We start from the raw sequence: 15993 nt of genomic DNA, 5'->3' as shown, positions 1-15993 counted from the left end.
TCTCTCTGTGGAACCCCGAGTCCGGTTCAGATTCTTGATCACAATGAATCTGGTAATACAGAAAAGCAAACTAGGAAAACAGTGCCCCCTGATCCAGTAAGTGTTAAGCCAAAAACCAGTTTAGTTTTAGGAGGTTTGGGACTGACTTACCACCAGCTTCTGTGAGATTTTGGCATTCACAAGCCCAAATGTCAAGACATACAGGCAAGAATGTTTTTCAAACAGCTGAGTTGTAGACTTTTTATAAATTGTAATGGCCAGAGCGATAAGCAGTCCAATGTGCAGGCCTGGTGAAAGAACACTTGTTCCCTAAGATGTAAAGGGATGGAAAATCTGTCTTAAACTTCAGTCATATGGTAAAGTCCAATTTTTATACGTATTGTAAATCCTATTAAACAAAACCAAAGTTGTCAAAACTTGTCAAAATCCATTAGCATTACTCCACTGCTCTTAGTACCCTTTGCAGTGACTACTACCGAAGATAGAAGAAATCCAGTAACAGTGACAGAAGGTAGATAATGAATTTTGCTTTAGCCATCTAACGTTCACATGCCTGTCTGCTTAAATGCTTAAACAAATAAAACCCTTATGGACCATCTGAAACACAATAAATTAGGGGCATAAATTTGTATTTTTAGAGCAACTTACCGCTATTGTAGATCCATTCTTTCCAACCCCTCCACCAAAGATAACACGGAAGTAATTGAAAAAAGAAAGTGCTGTTCCACACAGGATGCCAATAACGGCAAAGAACTTCAGTTCTAAGCCCAGCAAAGGGACCTTAGCAGAACAAAAAAAGAAACAAAACCAAAACAAAAAAAAGAAAAAAAAAACCCACAACAAAACAAGAGAAAGATAAAAGTTAAACACACAACACCTTTTTTAAGGAGTGATTAAAGCAGCCACTTTTACCTACTAAACAAATGTTTTATTTGAACCCTCACTTTCCTGGGAACAAGCTCAGCACAACAGTGTTTAAAGTTTGTTTCCTTATTAAGAAAACAAGTATCTTTTGTAATGCTTAAACTCCACCACTGAGTATTTAAGTTCTGTTCTTGAAATTCAGCTAGATCTTACTCTGCTCCTCCTTCGCATGTTCTTCAAATATTTTCACCACATAAGCAAGAACATGACACAGACTACTGCCATCAATCACCATGATATGGGAGCAGGAAGAGGGATAGTTCCTTCTATTCCAGTGGATGAAACAACACTGATCCACAGGAAACACAAACACCATCTGCCTGCTGTGTGCTTTGGCATGTTATTTGTATGCTGTATCTTTGCATATCACGAGACTATCATGAGTAGTCTCCAGATATAAATTTCAATTAAACAGTTACATTTTGGAATCAATTGCAGTTTCAAGGAAACTTCCAAAGGCAGCAGAGGATTAAAAAAAAAGAAGTAATAAACAGAAACTATTTACTATATTTTTTTGAATATATAGTTTTTTGAGATACAGCATAACTACCACAGATAGTAGGGTGATAGTGAGGAAAAAAATAATTTTAATTTAAGTTTAATGCAAGTACTTTTTTTCCAGCATGAAAACAAGCTTTTTGAAAGTAGGAAAAAAAGACTGGGGAAAGGAAATGAAGTTTAGCTGAACATTCACTAATTGCTGAGTAAAGTTTTGAACTAGTTTTCATTTCTTGGTGGTTTATATTTAGGTTAATTTCTATTGGTTATCAATAGTATGGAAAAGTAAGTCTCAGCTCTTTGCACTATAACCAGTCAGAACTATAAATTTCTGAGTAAAGGCCCTAAAAAGGCTGAAGATCTTTTGATACTGTCCACTAAAGTTCATCTTTAAAGGTCAGAATGAAAAACAGAGATAAGGAAAAGTTTTGGGACAGAAAACAATGCTTTAAATAGAAATATTTACATGACTGTGACATAGTTCTTAAAAATCAGTACATCTGCATTGATACAAATATGGATAACTTAACCAAAACCCCTGGCTTCATCCCATGGTTTCATTAGATCCTTTAATTTAATCCTTAAATTTTAAGATAAAATGTTTAACTGAAATGTATGCCTTACAATAAAATATACAAGACATGTAAAACCAGGACAAGAACTATTTACTAAAGCTTAAGTATATGTTGAGTACTAGCTCCAGATCAGAAGTTTATATGTGGCAGATGGGGGTCTTTTTTCCTCTGTGTAGCTATAAATCTGCACCCGGAGTCACACCAATAGATCTAAGTTAACTATGACATTAAAATAACCTACACTTACACAATAATCTAAAACAACATTACACAACTAGTAGGTGTTGATGGTACCTGCACAGAGCAGCTTCAAATACCACAGGAACTGTGGACACTTATCAAGAATACTCAACAGGAACTCAGCACTTAACACACTCACCTTATAGTCCCATATTGCTGCTCCTCCATAAGCAGATATCAAGAGCAGCATTGTTATGGCGATCTGAACTTCAGTTACATCAATTCTGTGGAAGGGACAAAAAGATTTAGTTCTAAGACTTTTTGCTGTAAGTACAAAATATGTGTGGAGCAGAGGGGGGAATAAAACCCTCAGTAACTGTTGTTCAAATTATATATAGAATATTACTTTCCTTGATGGAGAAAGCTACTCTATATGGAGGCACACATCTCTGGCTAAGATTTAAAATTAAAGCTATACTCCTTTTCTGGAGCAAGGTACATGTAATTTTAAAAGGGGACTCTAATGAATACATTGTTAACTATTTGAGAATTCCATACAAACTCACAGACTTGTTGATGTGATCAAATCAAGGTTTAAGGTAAGCTCATAGTAAACGCAATCAAACATTTCCATTAAAAGCACAGCATATAAAAGCAGAGACTATAACAAGCAGGCTAGGAAAGAAGGGATTTCTTTAAGTTTCACATAATAAAAACTTGACAGATAAAGCCTGCAAAACAAGGGAGGACTGAGTCAGTGGATAGGTAAACATTTGTCATATTTCTGAGGACATATAATTGCTATCATGCTTTCCTCCATAAAAGCTGTTTTAGGAAAGGCGGCCTTGTATGCCCTATGAAGTCCAGACTCCATATTTCACCTTCTTGTGTTCTCAGACAAAATAGACAACTCTTGATTGTTGTATTTAATTGATGAAACCTCACATGAAGCCAAGGCTTCAGAAAAAATTAGTACTTTTTAAGCTTTAACATAAATAATTAAAATAATGACCAAAAAAAAGTGCATATCAAAGGTAATTTCTGTGGTACCAAAATTTTTGAGGCAGGTACCTTATCTTCATACTAAAGTTACCAGAAAACAGTGGTAATGAATGTTCAAGATGTCTTTTAGGAGTTGGAATAAATTTGCTATTTTAAGGTATTATGACCGATGTGTATTGCTACTTACTTAGCACATGACCTGTCTGCATAGGAAACAGTGGATTTTTAAAAGGAGATAGCAATCATCTCTTTGGTAATGGAAAACATTTATCTGTACTTGATAATTTCAGTCAAAACTCTTTTCTTTCATCAGAAAGATGGTGATAAAATATGATAAATTTCATCACGATCTTGTGACTTTTAGAAGATCCAGAGTTTAAACTGCGGTTAGATGATAAGCTGAGGTCCTCATCACCTCTTAAAGCCAAGAGAATGGGGGGTCCTTTTCTTCCTAAGGTGTTGTATTCCCTCAGTTTTATTTGCTGAAGTGCTCATTGGACTGTAAGGTGAACCAGTCCAGTTTGCCCATCCAGTGTAGGCTTTTCACCTTCTGCCCATTCCATGAAGTGGCTTGAGGTCCAATGACAGAGTGTCACAGGAAAGTGGGGCTGGGAATGGGCTCTTCCTTCTCTGCCAAGGATGAAGTGTTGCATCCACCCAGCCATTCCTGAACTTGCTGGTTACCTTATGCAAAAGTACCCACGTGCAAGTGTTCAGAGGCTGCATGCTGTACTATTAACACCAGGATTTCTAATGTGCATTGCCTTTGTTGTTGCTGGTGGTGGGACAAGGCTCAGACTTAAAGTTGCGCCAAAGTTTAATACTTAATTTTACAGCAGCTCAGACTGTTGGTAGCAACAGAGCCCAAATCAGAGTCCAGAGTCCAGACTTTACTCAGATACTGTACAGTATTCCACAACCTGACAATGTCACATTATTCAGCTCTCTGATCCTTCCTGGCCATCAGCACTAGGAATATCTCATTTGTGATTTATTTCTAAAATTGAGTGCTGCTAATTGAGAAATAGCATCAGTGAAAACTTCCATCCATCTTATTATGTACCATCATATTTAGAGAACTATACTAATGCCTTCTTCACACTTCTATGTTTAAGAGAAACAAAATTGGGAGCCTTGAAAAAAACTGTGACCTCTTTTCACTGGACAGAAATAGGTTATCTTGTGGAAAAGTTGTGTCTGTTTAACTTTAAACAATAACCATGGAACACCAGGCCATTCTGAGCTGTTTGTACTATGCACTATCATTATGTTAAAGTAGAAGTCACCAAGTTTTTAACAAAATCTTTATGTGGTAAAGTGCCTTCCCAATGTGGGGAAATCATTCTCGTGCTTTTTGCAAGAATAAAAGGTATAGAAAAGCAATCATGTCTGCAAAAGGCCAGAGCTCATGGCCTAGTCCACCTCCCTTCAGAGCAGCCCACTGTCATGGAGAGAAACTATTTCAGCCATCACTGTAAAGCACCTATTTTTGTTTACAGCACAAGATGTCCTTTAAAAACAATAGGATGTGCAGGCAAGCAGAGGAATTACCGTTTGTGTGGTAAAATGCATTACCAGCAAATAACAATGAGCTCTTATCAACATCAGAGACAGCTCCATTTGATGCAGTGTGCAGGGATAGCTGGTCACCAGCCTGTGTGCCTGCTGATTTGCTAAAGCACTTTTTGCAGGGCAGAGCTAAGTAGGACCATGAAGAGGTGATTTAGCAAGTGACTGGGATTAGCAGGACAGTCTTCATGTACCACTTATTTTCAGTTCTGCTGCCAGATAAGTCTCAGATCTTTTCCTCTTCTCAGAAGTAATTATACTAAAGTGAAGCTCATTGCTTAAAACCAGCGAAAGGCCACCGCCAGGCACTACCACGGCTATAGGAGGGTGCATCAATCCCCACACTATCAGCAGTTGAACTGAAATTATTGTCTTCTACATGAATGTCATGACTTCTGCTCCTATGCTGCAGTGAAACAGATAAAAATTCTATCAAGTCATGAACAGCATCACAGCAGTCTCTGTAACTGACATAACACAAAACCTAAAGAACATCAAAGCAAATATGAGCCAGATTAAAAAAAGGCCCTCAAATAAACGTGGAGTAATTCTTCAAGCATTGCCATAGACCTGTGGAACTCTTTGAGGATGCAGTGGGTGTGGAGAGTTCATTCCAAGGAAGACTGAAGATGTCTTTGAAAGAGAAACCCATTGGCAGGGGAATTTCTCTAAAATGCATATGATTTAGAGTCCCCTGGGGCTGAAATGGTTCTGTGGCTGTGAGATTACAAAGGGAGGTACCCAGATGCTTGCTCTTTCCTTACTCCTACACAGGGCACTTGTCTGCAATGTAAACAAGAGCTCTCTGCCCTGAGCCTGCACAGTGCTAGTATGGGTTCTGACAACAAATATGCAGACAAAAGAGCCAAATGCATGCAAACAAAATATACAGAGCTAAAATCAGCTGCTAAAAGAACAAGTCCTTGGTATTATGCAGAGTTTCAAGTTCTTGTCAGGTAAAACACTAATATGCTAGATTGGAAGGGAGATGAGAAAGAAGGTGAGAGGAAGAGAAAGCAGGGAATAAACCAAGAAGAAACTGAAATCAAGAAGCTAGCAGTCTCAGATGTTAAGTCATATATACTTCTAAAGATACCTACTTACTTTCCAAACCTTAGCATGCCTGATACGTATGTCTGCCAGTAAGCAGAATAGAACATGAACAGTCCCACAAAACAACAGAAAAACAACCAGTCAGGATTTGTTCCTAGTCGGATTGCTATGCAGGATCCAAGGACAACAAATACTGAAAAGCAGAAATGAATATGTTAGTCATATACCCTCTTTGCTTGAAGTTAAGAGAAATTAAAAAAATAAATTAAAAAAACACAGGACATTTTACATCACTCTAAAAAAATAATGCTATGACTGACTTTTCTGAGTAGTTGACCCTCAGGGGCAATCCTGGCAGGAGAGACCAAAACACAGGCCTCCTTTCCTGCCAAGGCAGGGCCCTGCCCTCTATCCTACAGTGGTTGTTCTCTCTCCTCCTGGCCTTGTCATCTCATGTTCTTTACAACACCGACAACTTCTGCTGAAGGGCCAAGCTTAGGGAGGCAGGCAGCTGCTCTTCTCTGGGAAGTGAGACATAAAGAATATACCTGATCTTAGCAACTGTTTCAGCTATTGAGCTTTACAGAAGAACTACAGGCATTGGCACCAATAGCAGCTCAGTTATGGAAAGTGAAACTGAGAAAGTCTTACTTTTTAAGGACTCAGAACTTTTTTAAAACTACTTCTTCTAAGGAATATAAATTACCCTTCTCCTCAGTGCCAGGCTGGATTGCCCTATTACCAAACTGGTATTTTGGCACCTTACTCTGAAAGTGGATTACATGAAGATGCACAGTTAAGTAAGAGCAGAATACATCTTACCCAACATATGCCAAAGGAACTTCTAAAATACCCCAAATTACTGGCCAGGGATGCAAAGGTCAGGAGATGGTGAAGTTATCCTAGAAGACCCTGTTCCAAGAAGGGATTTGGACTGGATTATCTCCAGAGGTCCTTTTTAACTTCAACAATTCTGTGATTAATCAGCTGGTCCGGAAAGCAGGTAACTTTTATAAACTAGGATGGGTGACAGTAAGTTAAGGCTACCTGTGGAAATAGAGTCGCAACCATGATCAAAGAGTTCTCCGAGAGGAGAACTACTGTTTGTTCTTCTGGCTTGCTTCCCATCAATGGCATCCAAAGACTGGTAGATAAAAAGTCCTAGAGCACCCAGGATGTATGCCCAAAAAGGTGCCTGAAAGAGATTCACATAAAAGGTCACCACATAGTTCCCAATTTCTTAGGTGATAATCTGTTTCATTAAAGGTAAAATAATGTTCACTACAAAACTGTTCTATACTGTGCTATTTGTTACTTAATTAATGGGGAAACCAAACACTAATTTCCACATGGATTGTAGTAACTACTGTAATGAACTATTCCAGATACACCAGTGGAACACAGATTCTTCTATTTATTTAAACAAAACCAAACCCAAACCTTTAGCCCCTCTTCTGTGTCAACTGACTTTATTTTCTACCTTAAACCCACAGAATTTCTGTAATTATTTGCACTCTTTGTGCTGAAAAATGTTATAAAAATAAAAATAATCTTTAAAAAGAAAGCAGTGTCAATGCACTTACTAAAGCTTTCAGCAGTTTGTGTGACAGACAAACTTAGATGACCTAGATTATTTGCACCTATGTATAACATATAGATATAAAAAAACCCACTAAGTTTTTTTACTAAATAAAGACATCAGCCTTTAGGGAAAGATATTTTTTCCAACACACAAAAATTGACTACATAGGCACTTTGGACAGGGCTTAAAAAACTTAAGTAATTCACTAAATATAAAGGAGAAACTGTCTATGTAATATACATCATCATTTTCAAACCAAGTTGTAACATTAGCACCACTTTTCAGTTCAAAGGAACTGTTCTGCAGTCATTCCTTTCAAAAGCAGTATTTTCATATGCAGTCAGTCTGGCTTTGTCTAGGAATTAGGTTTCGTTAAAAATTATTTAAAACACCTTTGGAACAAAGCACAGGCAACATTTTTGCCTCATGTAGTTTCCAGAGGTACCCTTAGCATTCAGAAGTGCTGTTCATGAAAACAAAATCAGGTAAAAATGCTTGAAATGCAACTTGCAGGTTAAACAAGCAAAACACCCACAAGCAGTCACAAAGCTGAATCCTTTCCCACTCCACTCACTGCTCAGCTGTGGTACTACTACACCTCTGCAACTCCTCTCCTGCAGCACAAATTGACCAACATGTGTCCATGTATTTCCTAAGACCAGTAAAGGCTATTAAGTAGATTAGACAAGAGATCAGATCTCAGTGTGCTGAGATTTGTTCACACTCAACTAAACCCAGTGTTACTGCTGGGGAAGAAGGGAAAATGGCAGCCATCCTTCAGTTCAAAGGCAGCAGTGAGAATGCAGATGAGGTGCAGCTGTTCCTCCAGACAGTCTGATGTCTCATCACTCACTGTCTTGAGGTAGAAAAAAAGTTATGCCTCCAGTTAGACTGGTCACAAAACACACTAAGCAGCAACATGCTTAAGGAAAGTACAGTTCTGAATAGAATTTTTGCTGTTATTTAAGAATTCCTCATGTATTTCAGGCTGGCTGATACACTGTTATCAAAGTCAAATGGCTGGCTGCTTCACCCAGCTTTGAAGGAAAAGACAGGCAAAGAATCAGGAACTCACTTTAGGTGCAAGCTCTGGATTTGTATGCAAATGAAAATCTAGAAAGCTTGAAATATTCTTCAAAACTGGCAAGGCTGTCTCCTCCCTTAATCCAAGGAAACCAAGAAAATATTGTTATCACAGATCATGTAAGAAGCCTTAAGTAGGTGAAAGAGGATGAGGAGATATTCTTATTCCAATGGACATTTAATATGCTAGTATTTGGTAAGTCCTGCAAAGATCACACTACAGAAATCCAGGTCAAGTGATGACAGCAATACATCTTGGATGCTTGCTGATGGAATTAGTCGAGTTTCCTAGGTTTCTTCTCCCTTTTAGTCTAGTTACACAAAGGAATCTTGTCTTGGGGGACATGGTTAAACTAGTGAGGGAATTTTTAGCCACCTTCTGAAAAAGTTCTACTCCTCCAATGAAGGGGAAAGATAGAGCCTGTGGAGAACAGGAGGTGCCTGTGGCTACCTCAAGACTGAGGATCATCAAAAGCCCCAAGGAGGCACAGAGAACTCAAGGGTCTCTCACAGCACAAGCTCACTTGGTCTCACATTGTGCAGGGGGACTGTGGCTACCTCCACTTGCCCTTCAAAAACAGAGGGCTGTCAGCCATTACTCGGGTACTTCAGAACATAAAAGCACAGTTAGGACTTTGTTGAAGCTGAGATAATTTTAGTTGTGATATAATCCACGTACTAAAGTTACTACAGTACATACATTGGCTTTCAGAATAACTGTTACATGGAGAATGACAGAGAATCTCAAACAGGGCAGCTCCAGACACATGAGAAGAAAGGCCATGAGAAATCACCTGTTTCACTGCTGTCTTTCAAAAGAGTATTTGAAAGACATTGCCAATTTTATCACCAAAATTTCTGTGAAGTGCCACAAAGGTCATCTGCAGTGTTTTGTGAGGTGTCCTTACAGCGACATACTTCTATTAATTAAGACAAAATAGCTTGAGATCTACATTTAGCTTCTTGCAAAGCAAGCATAACTCAATATATACAAAAATAAACAAATACATCAGCTTTCTCTCAAGCTTCTCCTAATAGGTCTCTTTGACAAAACAGTAGCTTTTTTCCAGTTGCAAGTTATGGTACAGGTATGATCATTCAGGCTGATCCAAGTCTGTTTGCATTAGCTCCAACTGGGAAAAATCAAAACAACAGTCCCTCCACATTCCAGAACTACAGCACTCTGTCTGCCCCTTGCTGATCTGGCTGAAGGGTGAGCATTTTCATCTTCCCAGTTGGGATCATCTGTATCCATTAGCGCCTGTACCAGATGTACTGGTATCCCCCACAGTTAAAGAGAAAGGAAAAAGATCCTAGTAAGAAAAGAATATGTCAGAGAGCTTAGAAATGCTGGAACACTTCATCCCTAGGCCATCAGTTCAAATCTAACCCAAAGTGGTAAGAACCAAAATTCAGTTCAACTATCATTTAGCAGATTAATGAATGCTCTAATGTTTTCATCAGTAAAACACAGTTTTCCAAATCACCAAAGGTTCCAAATAACCATGGATTTTCTCTGCTATTCACCCTCCCATACAGCTCCTGCTGCTACCTCCTTTGCCTTCTCACGTCCCTGGCTGTCCATTCAGGGATGTCCCCTGATGGTTTCCCACACTGGACCCAAGTAGTTTTCAAATTAGAGAAGTGGGAGCATCTGAGAATGCTGACATGGCTGAGCAGAAATAATTAAGGTCAGGAGGCTCCCAATAATTATCAGCTTTTCACTGATGAGGTGTTTATTTTCTCTGCCCAAAGTTACAGCCTGCCCAAGCAAATGTATTATTTGGCCAGACCAAGGTGCTATTCTCAGGGAGCTAGAAGAGAACAGAAACCTGAGGGGGAGGAGGCAGGGAGGGAGAGGGGGATGCTTCTCTGCTTCAATTCAAAGGGATGTCTGAAGATACTACAGCCTCAGAATCCTGTAACACACAGATTTGATACAGCAGAATTGGTCATTTATTGACCCAGAGCACGTCAAAACAAAGCCATGTACATGTAGTGTTTGACAGGTATGTGTGACATGCCTCTCCTTCAGGAAAAAATGGGGGTTGAACAGCAGGCATTCTTCTGCTCCCATGATTTCACCCCACAAAAGAGCATGGACAGCTGCAAAAGACTACATGTGTCCAGGAAACCTCTTAGAACTTGTTTCAAGCACAGCTCTCAAGTCCAGAGAGTTCAACAGGCCAAGCTTTTGCAGTATTTAAAGATTCAGTTCCTTAATTACTCATCACGTTTAGCCATAATCTCACTTCCTCAATCCACACCTAACAGTGTTGCCCTAGTTTACACGGTCCCTCTGGATCACATCCAGAATAGAGGGAGACATTTTGACTGGGCTTCCGCCTCTTCTACCCCCTAAACACGGATCATTTCCCATGCTTCTGTTCAATGCAAAGCACTGTGCAATTGTACTAACAGCAAGATGAGGGAAGGGGCTGTTCAAACCTCAACAACACCAGGGAAGACAGCATGGATGAAAAAGAATAAAAATAATAATCAAATAATCATACCATAGTGCAAGTGCATTTCATGCATACCAAGGATTCTGTGTTCCTCTAGCATCCTCATCTCTCCAACAAGCCCTCTCTGAAAGAGCTGTGTTGGCATTCCTGTACCTTCTTACTTCATGTCAAATAACCTCCTTCTCCCATTCACAGCTGATCTGCTCCTCACTCAGGAGTTTTGGCTGACTTTCCCGCTCCACTCAGTGCTTCACATTTCTTTTCCAAGTCAGGTAATGCTTTTTCCTTCACGGTCTCTCCCCTCTGCACACATTCCCTGCTCATACCAGCTGCTCCAGTTCAGCTTCTTTTCTCTCTCCCACAAAGCTCAGCTGTGTGCCTGCTGTCTATATAATATTGTAACTGTCAATATCTTCCCCTCATTTTGCCCTCTGGCAGGCCTCTTTCATTTTAGAGGTGGTTTGGTTGTTTGTTTGGGTTTGCTGATGTTTTTTTCAAGTCTTTTTAAAAGAGAGAAAGAAAGGCAGAGACAGCATCTCGCCAATGTTCCTCTCCCTCCAAACAGCTGATAGTTGAGCCAGGTGAAGTAACCTGGACCCTTTCCTGCTTTTTGGTCTCCCTAGATGTATGGCTTTCTAAACAGCACATTTCAGCAAGGTATGACACCCTTTTATAAACTCACTACACCATTTCTTGAACAATCCTACAGAGCTAGCCATCACAAGCCTCCCTTCCTTCCCTTCACCCTCTGCAGGAGAACCCTGAGGCCCCTGCCCCCTTTTACTATCACTGCCCAAAAAGCAAATCCATAACCCATGCTTTTCTCTTCCTGTCTTCCTCGGTTCCCAGTTCTTTTCTTAGATCATGCTGTAAGTGCTACGAGATTAATTTTCAAATAGTTATAATTCTATACAATGTAATAATTACAGTTAGCATGCACTGCTGTCTAAAATTCTAGCTTCTCAAACCACTCTACAATTCTATGCCTTTATAAAAGAGGGCAGATTTAGACTAAATATAAGATTTAATTTTTTTGTTTATGATGAGGGTCATGAAACACTGGCACAGGTCGCCCAGAGAGGTGGTGGTGGATGCCCCATCCCTGGAAACATTCAAGGTCAGAACTCTGAGAAACCAATTCTAGCTGAAGATGTCCCTGTTGATGGCAGAGAGGCTGGACAGGATGGCCTTTAAAGGTCTCTTCCATCCAGCTATTCTGTGATTTTAGAGAGATCTGTGGCTGATCTTGAAGGATTACCAAAGCTAGACCCCTCCACAAGCAACCATGAAAGGAGAGGATCAAAATTTCCTTTCTCTCTTTAAAAAATACAATTATGTTTAGTCAGTTTTCTTTCTGGTTTTCCCCAGAAAGGGGAAAGATATGCAAGACACCCCTGCAAAGCCTTAAGAATTGACAAGCTGCTTCAGAGAAGTCTGGTGGCAGTAGAGTAAAACAATTCAGTGTCTTATGGTGGGGATTCAATGGAAATCCTCACCTAAAAGGGGCTCCTTTCGCACGTTAATGCACCAGATACACACTCTTCTTACTTAATATCAGCAAGAATTTTCATTCCTAAGTATTTCCTAATGAGTGTCAAAGAAAAAGAAGAAAAGAAAAAAAAGAAAAAGAAATATGAACACAACCTAGGCTGCAGTCACAGTGAAAACAATATTTCAGTACTCCACAGAACATGAAATGTGCAGGTGGTGTCCTCTCCACCACCACACCTGTGTATTGTTTTTATAGATTGCTGTCCTGAATTAGAGATTAGGAAACTGGACAAACACTCGATAAAAATGTACACACAAATCATGGTTACAACAATGCCTGAGGGGAGCAACCTGCTAATGGCTTAGCTGTAAAAAAGAAAGTTCGTGTTGAAACATGCACTTACAGGAGACAGTGGTACAAACCATGTTCCTGGTAGGCAAGGAAACATTAGTGAAGCAGACAATATTTTATAATTCAAAAACATACTGTGCTAGTCAGTAACAAACTGGCTTTTAGTAGCTACTGATCCGATGAAGATAAAAAGGATAGTGTGTAGGGAGATAATGACTCCATGTTAGGAGAACAAGAGAGCATTTTGTGGTTCGAGGCATTAATTGCACTGGGGTTGGGATTAAGCAGCATGAAATTGTGGAAATCACTGCAACAGGATAAAATGGATGCTGAAAGTAGAAACAGGTTGAAAACAACTAAATCAAAAGGCAAAATCATGAGGCAGAAGGTGTGAGAGGGGAAACAGATGTGTCAGTTCCTTTCAAGTAAGTAACCCAAACAGAATGCCTTGCAAAGAAACTGCTAAACCAGAGTCTTCTGGTATACTGCCAAAATATAGGAAGGAAGATCTCCTTTCTAAGCATCTGTTAGCAGCTGCTCTCTAAGGGATTTCAACTACCAGTCTTACTTGTTTTGTATGGTTTGTACAAACATCAAGACTTCTGTGTTTTCAATAAAGGCTTAACCAAAATAGCCTACTTAAGGTTGGTTAGGGAATAAAAAACAACCACATAAACCAACTCAAAAAAACCCCAACCACACCAAAACCCAAACCTGCTTGTTATTTTATCCAAGTCTTCTATTCAGTGCTCCTGCCTATGAGACTATAACAAGTTCTCGTTTGTCCATCAGGTGATGAAGACATGTTCGTGATGGAAAGAGGTGCTGTTGAAGTGCACTACGGTATTAGTTCAGTCCGTGGTTTCAACCAGCTTTAACATCATTTTCAGCTCCACCTATCTTTTCCAGCCTACATATTCCAGGCAAAACTACAAAGTAGGTATTACAGAAGTGCATGCAGCACCTGTTAGTTGTTCTTCAAAAAGCCATCCAGAAACATGACCTCAACTTAGGCGGAAAACAAGCTGAGTCATTAAACAAGCTGGAGAGAGAATGATGCTTCTAAGTGATGCAGCAAGATAAAATCAGGGCTATTCTCACAAAGTATAGGCAACAAACAAAACAAGAGGATAAGGCTGGGTCCACGCTGCATATTTATAAAGGATACATTGATATCTGAACATGAAAGTATAGTCCAAACTGTAGGATCTTATAAAATCCAGCTTCCACAATTAAAAAAAAAAAACAAAGATAGTTAAATAAAGACATTTAAAAAAATAAATTAAAGTTTTCCTGGAAGGAATAATTCTGGATATCTGCAACACAACTTCATTTCTTTTGTACCAGAGTCCACAAGGGAAAAATAACAAGTAAAATTTACTTTCTGCTTTTAGTTTTGAATAGCAAAGAGAAAAAGCTAAAATGAGCATTCAGGCACATAGCTGGCACAACTGATACTTCCATCACAAAACCAAGCTAAAGGTAGCAGTACACAGGCATTTTAATTCTGAAAGTGTGACTAGAAGCCCATCTGTAGTTTCCAGCCATTCACTGTCATCTCTGTCTTCCCTTCTACTGCCTGCAATGCCTGAGGGCCTCTACCTGGTGATGTGTATCATGGGAGCGATTAGGGTGAGACCAAACCAAAGATCATTTCGATCTGGATCAGTTTCCTGCTATGTCTGCCACAAATAACTCTGCTAAGCCAAAAGGCAAAGCAACTAGAGAAAAAAGAAATGTTTTTCTGACAAGAACACTCATCAGGGTAAAGCTATGGTATTAAAAAAGTCCCAACCAACTGCCGACCTCTGCTGTTAGAATTTAAACCCATCAGAACACAAGAAAAACAACGGCCACCTTTCAAGGTATTTTACCCACATAAAGCAATTTCCCCCAGCTATTTCCTACCCTAACTACCATAAAGACTCTGCAATGGGAAACTTGCAACAGGCTGGGAAGTTCTGATAGAGCTCCTGAAATTGACTGAGAAACTGCAGGCACTACAGTTCAAGTGAGAGCAGCACCAGCCCACGTTAACAAGCCTGCTTTCCCTCCAGAAATTAAAGCAATTAAATCTTTCCCACACAAGGACGGGAAACATCTGAGCTACTGTCAGCTAACACATCCGCAGCTCTGATGCCGAGGTGGCATCAGCCGTGTCTCGTGGCCCAGCCCTGCCCTCCTGGGCACATCCCGCACCCTCTATCGTGACCAGCTGCTGTTTTCTACGTTCACGGCCCCTGTGTGACAGCCACACTCCTGAGGAGGGTGGCATTCCCTTCCCAGCCAGAGGTACGCACACGGAGTGCGGGATGGGCCGTGGGAGAGGCGGGGGTCCCCCGCCCCAGGTAAGCCCGGCTGTGCCCTTCGCACCACGGCGTGCAGCGCAGGCCAAGTGCCCAGCACACCAAGCCCCGGCCCCGCGGGGCCCTCTGGGCAGCGAAGGGCCGCAGCTCGTCCAGTGAACCTCGTCCTTCCACGTGATCCCTACAGCATTTTGGCATTCCAGCCTTAACACCCGTCTGCAGCCTAACCCCTGCTGCCCCAAAGGGCGAGCCGCGCGTCACCGCCCCCCTGATTTCTCAGGACAAGCCCGCAGCGCTGTCAAGGGATGGGTCACTCAGCGTGTCGCTGCGGCGGAGCCCGAAGTGACAGGGCAGCGCTCCGGCGGCGGGCGCGGCCCCCCCGGCTCCGGGCACCGTCAGGAGGCACCGGCGGGGCCGAGCCGCGGCCCCCGAGCCCGGCTCAGCGCGGCTCCAGCCGTGTCGGGCGGTACCTGCTCGGTGGCGCTGGGGCAGCAGGCGATGAGCGGCAGCACCGTCAGGCAGTTCAGCAGGAGGCCGCCCATGGTGATGGCGTTGGGCGCCAGCCCCCGCGGGACCTGCTCCACCAGCCAGCACCAGTAGGGCTGCAGCCACGGCTCCAGCAGCGAGTGCCCGGCCGCGCTGTAGCGGTGCTCCTCCAGGCGCTTCAGCTGCGCCGGGCTGAGGGGCGCGGGCAGCGCCCAGGACACGACCATGCCCGCACCACCGGGACGGACAGCACCGGGGTCAAGGAGCCGCCGCCGCCGCTCGGGGCGGGGCTGAGCCGAGCCGGGGGCAGCGGCGGAAGAGGCCGACGCCCAACAGCGGCTTGGGCGGAGGGGAACGGCCGCCCCCGCCTCGGCCAACGCGCGGCGAACGCCCTCGTCCTCGACCCGGCTTTGGCTCCTTCGCCCCG

The 15993-nt window shown here is 41.8% G+C and overlaps 1 protein-coding gene across 5 annotated transcripts in view; it reads right to left on the bottom strand.

Annotated features, from left to right (window-relative positions):
* Positions 1-15993, bottom strand: part of CHPT1 (choline phosphotransferase 1) — a 20847-nt gene extending 4854 nt beyond the window's left edge. The window contains exons 1-6 of one of the 5 annotated variants that reach the window (XM_088054840.1): positions 15551-15993; positions 6849-6996; positions 5853-5994; positions 2377-2461; positions 649-780; positions 151-309 (exon numbers count right to left, since the gene is read on the bottom strand). In XM_088054840.1, coding sequence (XP_087910966.1) covers positions 151-309; positions 649-780; positions 2377-2461; positions 5853-5994; positions 6849-6996; positions 15551-15793 — 909 coding nt within the window. In that variant the 5' untranslated portion in view covers positions 15794-15993. The remainder of the gene's footprint in view (positions 1-150; positions 310-648; positions 781-2376; positions 2462-5852; positions 5995-6848; positions 6997-15550) is intronic. The other 4 variants (XM_088054841.1, XM_088054842.1, XM_088054838.1 and 1 more) reach the window with 4 other exon arrangements.

Source organism: Pseudopodoces humilis, chromosome 5 (genome assembly GCF_049639895.1).
Source record: "Pseudopodoces humilis isolate 2021_Gansu_Grassland_sample_001 chromosome 5, ASM4963989v1, whole genome shotgun sequence".
In the NCBI taxonomy this organism is placed as follows: Eukaryota; Metazoa; Chordata; class Aves; order Passeriformes; family Paridae; genus Pseudopodoces; species Pseudopodoces humilis.
The sequence above is the reverse complement of the archived record's forward strand: the minus strand, read 5'-3'. Positions and strand labels throughout refer to the sequence as shown.